This window comes from Oncorhynchus gorbuscha, unplaced genomic scaffold (genome assembly GCF_021184085.1).
Source record: "Oncorhynchus gorbuscha isolate QuinsamMale2020 ecotype Even-year unplaced genomic scaffold, OgorEven_v1.0 Un_scaffold_2547, whole genome shotgun sequence".
Lineage (NCBI taxonomy): Eukaryota > Metazoa > Chordata > Actinopteri > Salmoniformes > Salmonidae > Oncorhynchus > Oncorhynchus gorbuscha.
In genome coordinates this window covers 111-14,329 of record NW_025747033.1, presented here as the reverse complement: position 1 = coordinate 14,329, position 14,219 = coordinate 111, and the positions used below count along the sequence as shown (strand labels likewise).

The following is a 14,219-nucleotide window of genomic DNA, read 5'->3' as shown; positions in this document are numbered from 1 at the left end:
AGAGACTGGCTGGAGCTGAAATGGAAAGGGACTGGCTGGAGCTGAAATGGAAAGGGACTGGCTGGAGCTGAAATGGAAAGAGACTGGCTGGAGCTGAAATGGAAAGAGACTGGCTGGAGCTGAAATGGAAAGGGACTGGGCGGAGCTGAAATGGAAAGGGACTGGGCGGAGCTGAAATGGAAAGGGACTGGGCGGAGCTGAAATGGAAAGGGACTGGGCGGAGCTGAAATGGAAAGGGACTGGGCGGAGCTGAAATGGAAAGGGACTGGGCGGAGCTGAAATGGAAAGGGACTGGGCGGAGTTGAAATGGAAAGGGACTGGGCGGAGTTGAAATGGAAAGGGACTGGGCGGAGTTGAAATGGAAAGGGACTGGGCGGAGTTGAAATGGAAAGGGACTGGGCGGAGTTGAAATGGAAAGGGACTGGGGGCGGAGTTGAAATGGAAAGGGACTGGGCGGAGTTGAAATGGAAGGGACTGGGCAATGGGAGGTGAAATGAAAGAGGGACTGGGCAACGGAGGTGAAAAGGGACTGGGCAACGGAGGTGAAATGGAGAGGGACTGGGCAACGGAGGTGAAATGGAGAGGGACTGGGCGGAGGTGAAATGGAGAGGGACTGGGCGGAGCTGAAATCGAAAGGGACTGGGGCGGAGGTGAAATGGAGAGGGACTGGGCAACGGAGGTGAAATGGAGAGGGACTGGGCAACGGAGGTGAAATGGAGAGGGACTGGGCAACGGAGGTGAAATGGAGAGGGACTGGGCAACGGAGGTGAAATGGAGAGGGACTGGGCAACGGAGGTGAAATGGAGAGGGACTGGGCAACGGAGGTGAAATGGAGAGGGACTGGGCAACGGAGGTGAAATCGAAAGAGACTGGGCGGAGCTGAAATCGAAAGAGACTGGGCGGAGCTGAAATGGAAAGAGACTGGGCGGAGCTGAAATGGAAAGAGACTGGCTGGAGCTGAAATGGAAAGAGACTGGCTGGAGCTGAAATGGAAAGAGACTGGGCGGAGCTGAAATGGAAAGGGACTGGAGCTGAAATGGAAAGAGACTGGCTGGAGCTGAAATGGAAAGGGACTGGGCGGAGCTGAAATGGAAAGGGACTGGGCGGAGCTGAAATGGAAAGGGACTGGGCGGAGCTGAAATGGAAAGGGACTGGGCGGAGCTGAAATGGAAAGGGACTGGGCGGAGCTGAAATGGAAAGGGACTGGGCGGAGCTGAAATGGAAAGGGACTGGGCGGAGCTGAAATGGAAAGGACTGGGCGGAGCTGAAATGGAAAGGGACTGGGCGGAGCTGAAATGGAAAGGGACTGGGCGGAGCTGAAATGGAAAGGGACTGGGCGGAGCTGAAATGGAGAGGGACTGGGCGGAGCTGAAATGGAGAGAGACTGGGCGGAGCTGAAATGGAAAGAGACTGGGCGGAGCTGAAATGGAAAGGGACTGGGCGGAGTTGAAATGGAAAGGGACTGGGCAACGGAGGTGAAATGGAGAGGGACTGGGCAACGGAGGTGAAATGGAGAGGGACTGGGCAACGGAGGTGAAATGGAGAGGGACTGGGCGGAGCTGAAATGGAGAGAGACTGGGCGGAGCTGAAATCGAAAGAGACTGGGCGGAGCTGAAATGGAAAGAGACTGGGCGGAGCTGAAATGGAAAGAGACTGGGCGGAGCTGAAATGGAAAGAGACTGGGCGGAGCTGAAATGGAAAGCGACTGGGCGGAGCTGAAATGGAAAGCGACTGGGCGGAGCTGAAATGGAGAAAGACTGGGCGGAGCTGAAATGGAGAGGGACTGGGCGGAGGTGAAATGGAGAGGGACTGGGCGGAGGTGAAATGGAGAGGGACTGGGCGGAGGTGAAATGGAGAGAGACTGGGCGGAGCTGAAATGGAGAGGGACTGGGCGGAGCTGAAATGGAGAGAGACTGGGCGGAGGTGAAATGGAGAGAGACTGGGCGGAGCTGAAATGGAGAGAGACTGGGTACTATAGGCGATGGGATTTAGCTATGAGTCCCTGCGTTGTCTCTTCCTCCGTCTCGACCGTCCATGTTTTCAGTGAACCGTGATGTTATGTGATTCCATTTGATTTTCCAGTTCTCACTAACTGTTCTATCACAGCCTGCAGCTGGGAACACGCTACAGTGTTGTTTAACAGCCTGTTATGGAGCGTTACCCTTCACATTACAAGAGGAGAACATGATAGGTCATCTCACATTAAATTATTTCTCAGTAGACCGTTCTACACACCCACACACACCGTTTTATTTATTTATTTTAATGAACCTTTATTTAACTGGGCAAGTCAGTTAAGAACAAATTTGTATTTACAATGAGGGCCTTTGGGGACGGGGCTGGGATTAAAAAAACAATAATCATTGTACTAAACACATCATGGCAAGAGACAACATATCGTAGAGACCTAATACAACAACATAGCGTGGTAGCAACACACGGCAACAACATGGTAGCAACACAACATGGCAGCAGGACAAAACATGGTACAAACATTGGGCACAGACAACAGCACAATGGGCAAGAAGGTTGAGACAACACATCACACAAAGCAGCCTATCAGTAAGGGTGTCCATGATGGAGTCTGTGAATGAGAGATTGAGATTAAACTGTCCAGTTTGAGTGTTTGTTGCAGCTCGTTCCAGTCACTAGCTGCAGCGAACTGAAAAGAGGAGAGACCCGGGGATACCCCCACACAGGCACACCCACAGAAACACAACCACGCACCCCCCCACACACACACGCACGCACCCCCCCACACACTCACGCGCACACACACACACGTATGCACCCCCCCACACACACGCATGCACCCCCATACACACGCATGCACCCCCACACACACTCATGCACCCCCCACACACACACACGCATGCACCCCCACACACTTGCACGCCCCCCACACACACGTATGCACCCCCACACACACGCATGCACCCCCCATACACACGCATGCACCCCCCACACACTCATGCACCCCACACACACACACACACACACACACACACACACACACACACACACACACACACACACACACACACACACACACACTGACACACACACACACACACACACAGACACTCTGACATCCCCACACACACACAGACACTCTGACATCCCCACTCACACACAGACACTCTGACATCCCCACACACACACAGACACTCTGACATCCCCACACACACACAGACACTCTGACATCCCCACACACACACAGGCACTCTGACATCCCCACACACACACAGACACTCTGACATCCCCACAGACACTCTGACATCCCCACAAACACAGACACTCTGACATCCCCACACACACACAGACACTCTGACATCCCCACCCCCACAGACACTCTGACATCCCCACCCCCACAGACACTCTGACATCCCCACACACACACAGACACTCTGACATCCCCACACAGACACTCTGACATCCCCACACACACACAGACACTCTGACATCCCCACACACACACAGACACTCTGACATCCCCACACACACACACACAGACACTCTGACCCCCCCACACACACACACAGACACTCTGACATCCCCACACACACACAGACACTCTGACATCCCCACACACACACAGACACTCTGACATCCCCACACAGACACTCTGACATCCCCACACACACACAGACACTCTGACATCCCCACACACACACAGACACTCTGACATCCCCACACACACACAGACACTCTGACATCCCCACACACACACACAGACACTCTGACATCCCCACACACACACACAGACACTCTGACATCCCCACACACACACAGACACTCTGACATCCCCCCACACACACAGACACTCTGACATCCCCACACACACACAGACACTCTGACATCCCCCACACACACACAGACACTCTGACATCCCCACACACACACAGACACTCTGACATCCCCACACACACACAGACACTCTGACATCCCCACACACACACACAGACACTCTGACATCCCCACACACACACAGACACTCTGACATCCCCACACACACACAGACACTCTGACATCCCCCACACACACAGACACTCTGACATCCCCACACACACACACACACTCTGACATCCCCACACACACACACACACACAGACACTCTGACATCCCCACACACACACACACACACACAGACACTCTGACATCCCCACACACACAGACACTCTGACATCCCCACACACACACACAGACACTCTGACATCCCCACACACACACACAGACACTCTGACATCCCCACACACACACAGACACTCTGACATCCCCACACACACACAGACACTCTGACATCCCCACACACAGACACTCTGACATCCCCACACAGACACTCTGACATCCCCACACAGACACTCTGACATCCCCACACACACACAGACACTCTGACATCCCCACACACACACACAGACACTCTGACATCCCCACACACACACAGACACTCTGACATCCCCACACACACACACACAGACACTCTGACATCCCCACACACACACAGAAACTCTGACATCCCCACACACACACAGACACTCTGACATCCCCACACACACACAGACACTCTGACATCCCCACACACACACACAGACACTCTGACATCCCCACACACACACACACAGACACTCTGACATCCCCACACACACACACAGACACTCTGACATCCCCACACACACACAGACACTCTGACATCCCCACACACACACAGACACTCTGACATCCCCACACAGACACTCTGACATCCCCACACAGACACTCTGACATCCCCACACAGACACTCTGACATCCCCACACACACACAGACACTCTGACATCCCCACACACACACAGACACTCTGACATCCCCCCACACACACAGACACTCTGACATCCCCACACAGACACTCTGACATCCCCACACAGACACTCTGACATCCCCACACAGACACTCTGACATCCCCACACACACACAGACACTCTGACATCCCCACACACACACAGACACTCTGACATCCCCACACACACACAGACACTCTGACATCCCCACACCCACACAGACACTCTGACATCCCCACACAGACACTCTGACATCCCCACACACACACAGACACTCTGACATCCCCACACACACACAGACACTCTGACATCCCCACACAGACACTCTGACATCCCCACACAGACACTCTGACATCCACACACACAGACACTCTGACATCCCACACACAGACACTCTGACATCCCCACACAGACACTCTGACATCCCCACACACACACAGACACTCTGACATCCCCACACACACACAGACACTCTGACATCCCCCCACACACACAGACACTCTGACATCCCCCACACACACACAGACACTCTGACATCCCCACACACACACAGACACTCTGACATCCCCACACACACACAGACACTCTGACATCCCCCACACACACACAGACACTCTGACATCCCCACACACACACACAGACACTCTGACATCCCCACACACACACAGACACTCTGACATCCCCACACACACACAGACACTCTGACATCCCCACACACACACACAGACACTCTGACATCCCCACACACACACAGACACTCTGACATCCCCACACACACACAGACACTCTGACATCCCCACACACACACAGACACTCTGACATCCCCACACACACACACAGACACTCTGACATCCCCACACACAGACACTCTGACATCCCCACACACAGACACTCTGACATCCCCACACACAGACACTCTGACATCCCCACACACACACACAGACACTCTGACATCCCCACACACACACACACAGACACTCTGACATCCCCACACACACACACACAGACACTCTGACATCCCCACACACACACAGACACTCTGACATCCCCACACACACACACAGACACTCTGACATCCCCACACACACACACAGACACTCTGACATCCCCACACACACACACAGACACTCTGACATCCCCACACACACACACAGACACTCTGACATCCCCACACACACACACAGACACTCTGACATCCCCACACACACACACACAGACACTCTGACATCCCCACACACACACAGACACTCTGACATCCCCACACACACACAGACACTCTGACATCCCCACACACACAGACACTTTGACATCCCCACACAGACACTCTGACATCCCCACACACACACACAGACACTCTGACATCCCCACACACACACACACAGACACTCTGACATCCCCCACACACACACAGACACTCTGACATCCCCACACACACACACAGACACTCTGACATCCCACACACACACACAGACACTCTGACATCCCCACACACACACACACAGACACTCTGACATCCCCCACACACACACAGACACTCTGACATCCCCACACACACACACAGACACTCTGACATCCCCACACACACACACAGACACTCTGACATCCCCCACACACACACACAGACACTCTGACATCCCCACACACACACACAGACACTCTGACATCCCCCACACACACACACACAGACACTCTGACATCCCCCACACACACACAGACACTCTGACATCCCCACACACACACACAGACACTCTGACATCCCCCACACACACACAGACACTCTGACATCCCCACACACACACAGACACTCTGACATCCCCACACACACACAGACACTCTGACATCCCCACACACACAGACACTCTGACATCCCCACACACACACAGACACTCTGACATCCCCACACACACAGACACTCTGACATCCCCACACACACACACAGACACTCTGACATCCCCACACACACACAGACACTCTGACATCCCCACACAGACACTCTGACATCCCCCCACACACACACAGACACTCTGACATCCCCACACACACACAGACACTCTGACATCCCCACACAGACACTCTGACATCCCCACACACACACAGACACTCTGACATCCCCACACAGACACTCTGACATCCCCACACACACACAGACACTCTGACATCCCCACACACACACAGACACTCTGACATCCCCACACACACACAGACACTCTGACATCCCCACACAGACACTCTGACATCCCCACACAGACACTCTGACATCCCCACACAGACACTCTGACATCCCCACACACACACAGACACTCTGACATCCCCACACACACACAGACACTCTGACATCCCCACACACACACAGACACTCTGACATCCCCACACACACACACAGACACTCTGACATCCCCACACACACACACAGACACTCTGACATCCCCACACACACACACAGACACTCTGACATCCCCACACACACACAGACACTCTGACATCCCCCCACACACACACAGACACTCTGACATCCCCACACACACACAGACACTCTGACATCCCCACACACACACAGACACTCTGACATCCCCACACACACACAGACACTCTGACATCCCCACACACACACAGACACTCTGACATCCCCCACACACACAGACACTCTGACATCCCCACACACACACAGACACTCTGACATCCCCACACACACACAGACACTCTGACATCCCCACACACACACAGACACTCTGACATCCCCACACACACACAGACACTCTGACATCCCCACACACACAGACACTCTGACATCCCCACACACACAGACACTCTGACATCCCCCCACACACACACAGACACTCTGACATCCCCCACACACACACACACAGAGACACTCTGACATCCCCACACACACACACACAGACACTCTGACATCCCCACACACACACACAGACACTCTGACATCCCCACACACACACACAGACACTCTGACATCCCCACACACACACAGACACTCTGACATCCCCCACACACACACACAGACACTCTGACATCCCCACACACACACACAGACACTCTGACATCCCCACACACACACACAGACACTCTGACATCCCCACACACACACACAGACACTCTGACATCCCCACACACACACAGACACTCTGACATCCACACACACAGACACTCTGACATCCCCACACACACACAGACACTCTGACATCCCCACACACACACAGACACTCTGACATCCCCCACACACACAGACACTCTGACATCCCCACACACACACAGACACTCTGACATCCCCACACACACACAGACACTCTGACATCCCATCCCCACACACACACACAGAGACACTCTGACATCCCCACACACACACACACAGACACTCTGACATCCCCACACACACACACACACAGACACTCTGACATCCCCACACACACACAGACACTCTGACATCCCCACACACACACAGACACTCTGACATCAGACCCCACACACACACAGACACTCTGACATCCCCACACACACACACAGACACTCTGACATCCCCACACACACACACAGACACTCTGACATCCCCACACACACACACAGACACTCTGACATCCCCACACACACACACAGACACTCTGACATCCCCACACACACACACAGACACTCTGACATCCCCACACACACACACAGACACTCTGACATCCCCACACAGACACTCTGACATCCCCACACAGACACTCTGACATCCCCACACACACACAGACACTCTGACATCCCCACACACACACAGACACTCTGACATCCCCACACACACACACAGACACTCTGACATCCCCACACACACACAGACACTCTGACATCCCCACACACACACAGACACTCTGACATCCCCACACACACACAGACACTCTGACATCCCCACACACACACACAGCCACTCTGACATCCCCACACAGACACTCTGACATCCCCCACACACACACAGACACTCTGACATCCCCACACACACACAGACACTCTGACATCCCCACACAGACACTCTGACATCCCACACAGACACTCTGACATCCCCACACAGACACTCTGACATCCCCACACACACACAGACACTCTGACATCCCCACACACACACACAGACACTCTGACATCCCCCACACACACACAGACACTCTGACATCCCCACACACACACACAGACACTCTGACATCCCACACACAGACACTCTGACATCCCCACACACAGACACTCTGACATCCCCACACACACACACAGACACTCTGACATCCCCCCCACACACACACAGACACTCTGACATCCCCCACACACACACAGACACTCTGACATCCCCACACACACACAGACACTCTGACATCCCCACACACACACACAGACACTCTGACATCCCCACACACACACACAGACACTCTGACATCCCCACACACACACAGACACTCTGACATCCCCACACACACACAGACACTCTGACATCCCCACACACACAGACACTCTGACATCCCCACACACACACACACACACTCTGACATCCCCACACACACACACACACACTCTGACATCCCCACACACACACACACAGACACTCTGACATCCCCACACACACACAGACACTCTGACATCCCCACACACACACAGACACTCTGACATCCCCACACACACACAGACACTCTGACATCCCCACACACACACACAGACACTCTGACATCCCCACACACACACACACAGACACTCTGACATCCCCACACACACACAGACACTCTGACATCCCCACACACACAGACACTCTGACATCCCCCACACACACACACAGACACTCTGACATCCCACACACACACACAGACACAGACATCCCTGACATCCACACACACACACACAGACACTCTGACATCCCCACACACACACACAGACACTCTGACATCCCCACACACACACACAGACACTCTGACATCCCCACACACACACACAGACACTCTGACATCCCCACACACACACACAGACACTCTGACATCCCCACACACACACACAGACACTCTGACATCCCCACACACACACACAGACACTCTGACATCCCCACACACACACACAGACACTCTGACATCCCCACACACACACAGACACTCTGACATCCCCACACACACACACAGACACTCTGACATCCCCACACACACACAGACACTCTGACATCCCCACACACACACAGACACTCTGACATCCCCACACACACACAGACACTCTGACATCCCCACACACACACAGACACTCTGACATCCCCACACACACACAGACACTCTGACATCCCCACACAGACACTCTGACATCCCCCCACACACACACACAGACACTCTGACATCCCCACACACACACAGACACTCTGACATCCCCACACAGACACTCTGACATCCCCACACACACACTCTGACATCCCCACACACACACAGACACTCTGACATCCCCACACACACACAGACACTCTGACATCCCCACACACACACAGACACTCTGACATCCCCACACAGACACTCTGACATCCCCACACAGACACTCTGACATCCCCACACAGACACTCTGACATCCCCCCACACACACAGACACTCTGACATCCCACACACACACAGACACTCTGACATCCCCACACACACACAGACACTCTGACATCCCACACACACACAGACACTCTGACATCACACACACACAGACACTCTGACATCCCCACACACACACAGACACTCTGACATCCCCACACACACACAGACACTCTGACATCCCCCACACACACACAGACACTCTGACATCCCCACACACACACAGACACTCTGACATCCCCACACACACACACAGACACTCTGACATCCCCACACACACACACAGACACTCTGACATCCCCACACACACACACAGACACTCTGACATCCCCACACACACACAGACACTCTGACATCCCCACACACACACAGACACTCTGACATCCCCACACACACACAGACACTCTGACATCCCCACACACACACAGACACTCTGACATCCCCACACACACACAGACACTCTGACATCCCCCACACACACAGACACTCTGACATCCCCCCACACACACACACACTCTGACATCCCCACACACACACACACACAGAGACACTCTGACATCCCCACACACACACACACACAGACACTCTGACATCCCCACACACACACACACACAGACACTCTGACATCCCCACACACACACACAGACACTCTGACATCCCCACACACACACACAGACACTCTGACATCCCCACACACACACACAGACACTCTGACATCCCCACACACACACACAGACACTCTGACATCCCCACACACACACACAGACACTCTGACATCCCCACACACACACACAGACACTCTGACATCCCCACACACACACAGACACTCTGACATCCCCACACAGACACTCTGACATCCCCACACACACACAGACACTCTGACATCCCCACACACACACAGACACTCTGACATCCCCCCACACACACAGACACTCTGACATCCCCCCACACACACACACACTCTGACATCCCCACACACACACACACACAGAGACACTCTGACATCCCCACACACACACACACACAGACACTCTGACATCCCCACACACACACACACACAGACACTCTGACATCCCCACACACACAGACACTCTGACATCCCCACACACACACACAGACACTCTGACATCCCCACACACACACACAGACACTCTGACATCCCACACACACACACAGACACTCTGACATCCCCACACACACACACAGACACTCTGACATCCCCACACACACACACAGACACTCTGACATCCCCACACACACACAGACACTCTGACATCCCCACACACACACACAGACACTCTGACATCCCCACACACACACACAGACACTCTGACATCCCCCACACAGACACTCTGACATCCCCACACAGACACTCTGACATCCCCACACACACACAGACACTCTGACATCCCCACACACACACAGACACTCTGACATCCCCACACACACACACAGACACTCTGACATCCCCACACAGACACACAGACACTCTGACATCCCCACACACACACAGACACTCTGACATCCCCACACACACACACAGACACTCTGACATCCCCACACACACACACAGCCACTCTGACATCCCCACACAGACACTCTGACATCCCCACACACACACAGACACTCTGACATCCCCACACACACACAGACACTCTGACATCCCCACACAGACACTCTGACATCCCCACACAGACACTCTGACATCCCCACACAGACACTCTGACATCCCCACACACACACACAGACACTCTGACATCCCCACACACACACACAGACACTCTGACATCCCCACACACACACACACACACACTCTGACATCCCCACACACACACAGACACTCTGACATCCCCACACACACACAGACACTCTGACACACCTCTCCCCTGCTGTATGTTGCAGTTCCTCCGGAGTTCCTGAAGAGGCCGGCCAACATCTACGCCCACGAGTCCATGGACATCATGTTTCAGTGTGAGGTCACAGGTTCCCCCGCCCCCACCGTCAAATGGGTCAAAAATGGAGACGCTGTCATTCCCAGCGACTACTTCAAAATCATTGTAAGTTTGTTGTAAAATGTCATTAGGATGTGTGACGTAAAACCTGTAGTTCAGCTTCTGATCTTTACTGAGGGGAACTTCTAGTGACTTTCTACAGTCTGATACCTCTTAACCAATCGCTTTAACAAGCATAACTTCAGCTAGATGCTCAACTGATGTTGTCTTTGATTTACGAGTGGTCGGTCAATCACCATATTGATCTCACACAGTCTCCACCTCGAGACATTGACCTATTTCCCCCTCTCTCCACCACCTGATGTTATTGACCTCTCTCTCTCTCTCTCGATCTCTGTCTCTCTCTCTCTCTCTGACCCGCAGAATGACCACAACCTGCAGGTGCTGGGTCTGGTCAAGTCTGACGAGGGCTTCTACCAGTGTCTGGCAGAGAACGATGCAGGGAACATGCAGTCCAGCGCTCAGCTCATCATCCTAGAGCACGGTATGTTGGGAGGGGAACCGAATGGACAGGGTTCTAGATAGAAGCCAGTGTTCGATCTTGGGGAGCTTGGTTGTAGTAGTATTGATGGGTGTTTTGGGGTACATCAGATTTACTCAAACACATGGCTGGACACTGGACATAAGTAGAGCCTAGAATACAGTAGACAATGGGAATATTGAGCAAATCTAAGAAGCATGCCCAAAGAGTATGATGAGCAAAGACAGTGGGACAAGAACAAAGACGACCCAAAACGTCCAGGGAGAGGTAGGGACAGAAAAAAAGACAACCCAAAACCTCCAGGGAGAGGTAGGGACAGAAACAAAGACAATCCAAAACCTCCAGGGAGAGGTAGGGACAGAAACAAAGACAATCCAAAACCTCCAGGGAGAGGTAGGGACAGAAACAAAGACAATCCAAAACCTCCAGGGAGAGGGAGAGGTAGGGACAGAAACAAAGACAATCCAAAACCTCCAGGGAGAGGGAGAGGTAGGGACAGAAACAAAGACAATCCAAAACCTCCAGGGAGAGGTAGGGACAGAAACAAAGACAATCCAAAACCTCCAGGGAGAGGGAGAGGTAGGGACAGAAACAAAGACAATCCAAAACCTCCAGGGAGAGGTAGGAACAGAAACAAAGACAATCCAAAACCTCCAGGGAGAGGTAGGAACAGAAACAAAGACAATCCAAAACCTCCAGGGAGAGGTAGGGACAGAAACAAAGACAATCCAAAACCTCCAGGGAGAGGGAGAGGTAGGGACAGAAACAAAGACAATCCAAAACCTCCAGGGAGAGGGAGAGGTAGGGACAGAAACAAAGACAATCCAAAACCTCCAGGGAGAGGGAGAGGTAGGGACAGAAACAAAGACAATCCAAAACCTCCAGGGAGAGGGAGAGGTAGGGACAGAAACAAAGACAATCCAAAACCTCCAGGGAGAGGGAGAGGTAGGGACAGAAACAAAGACAATCCAAAACCTCCAGGGAGAGGTAGGGACAGAAACAAAGACAACCCAAAACCTCCAGGAGAGAGGGTAGGGACAGAAACAAAGACAATCCAAAACCTCCAGGGAGAGGTAGGGGAACAGAAACAAAGACAATCCAAAACCTCCAGGGAGAGGGAGGTAGGGACAGAAACAAAGACAATCCAAAACCTCCAGGAGAGGGAGAGGTAGGGACAGAAACAAAGACAATCCAAAACCTCCAGGGAGAGGTAGGGACAGAAACAAAGGGAGAGGTAGGGGACAGAAACAAAGACAATCCAAAACCTCCAGGGAGAGGGAGAGGTAGGGACAGAAACAAAGACAATCCAAAACCTCCAGGGAGAGGGAGAGG

At 53.1% G+C, this 14,219-nt stretch overlaps 1 protein-coding gene across 1 annotated transcript in view; it reads left to right on the top strand.

Annotated features, from left to right (window-relative positions):
* Positions 1 to 13,076, top strand: part of LOC124026064 (neogenin-like) — a 53,073-nt gene extending 39,997 nt beyond the window's left edge. Inside the window, exons 4-5 of the mRNA XM_046339238.1 lie at positions 12,297 to 12,451; positions 12,770 to 13,076. Of these exons, the coding sequence (XP_046195194.1) occupies positions 12,297 to 12,451; positions 12,770 to 12,931 (317 nt within the window). The 3' untranslated portion in view covers positions 12,932 to 13,076. The remainder of the gene's footprint in view (positions 1 to 12,296; positions 12,452 to 12,769) is intronic.
* Positions 13,077 to 14,219: the final 1,143 nt, after the last annotated feature.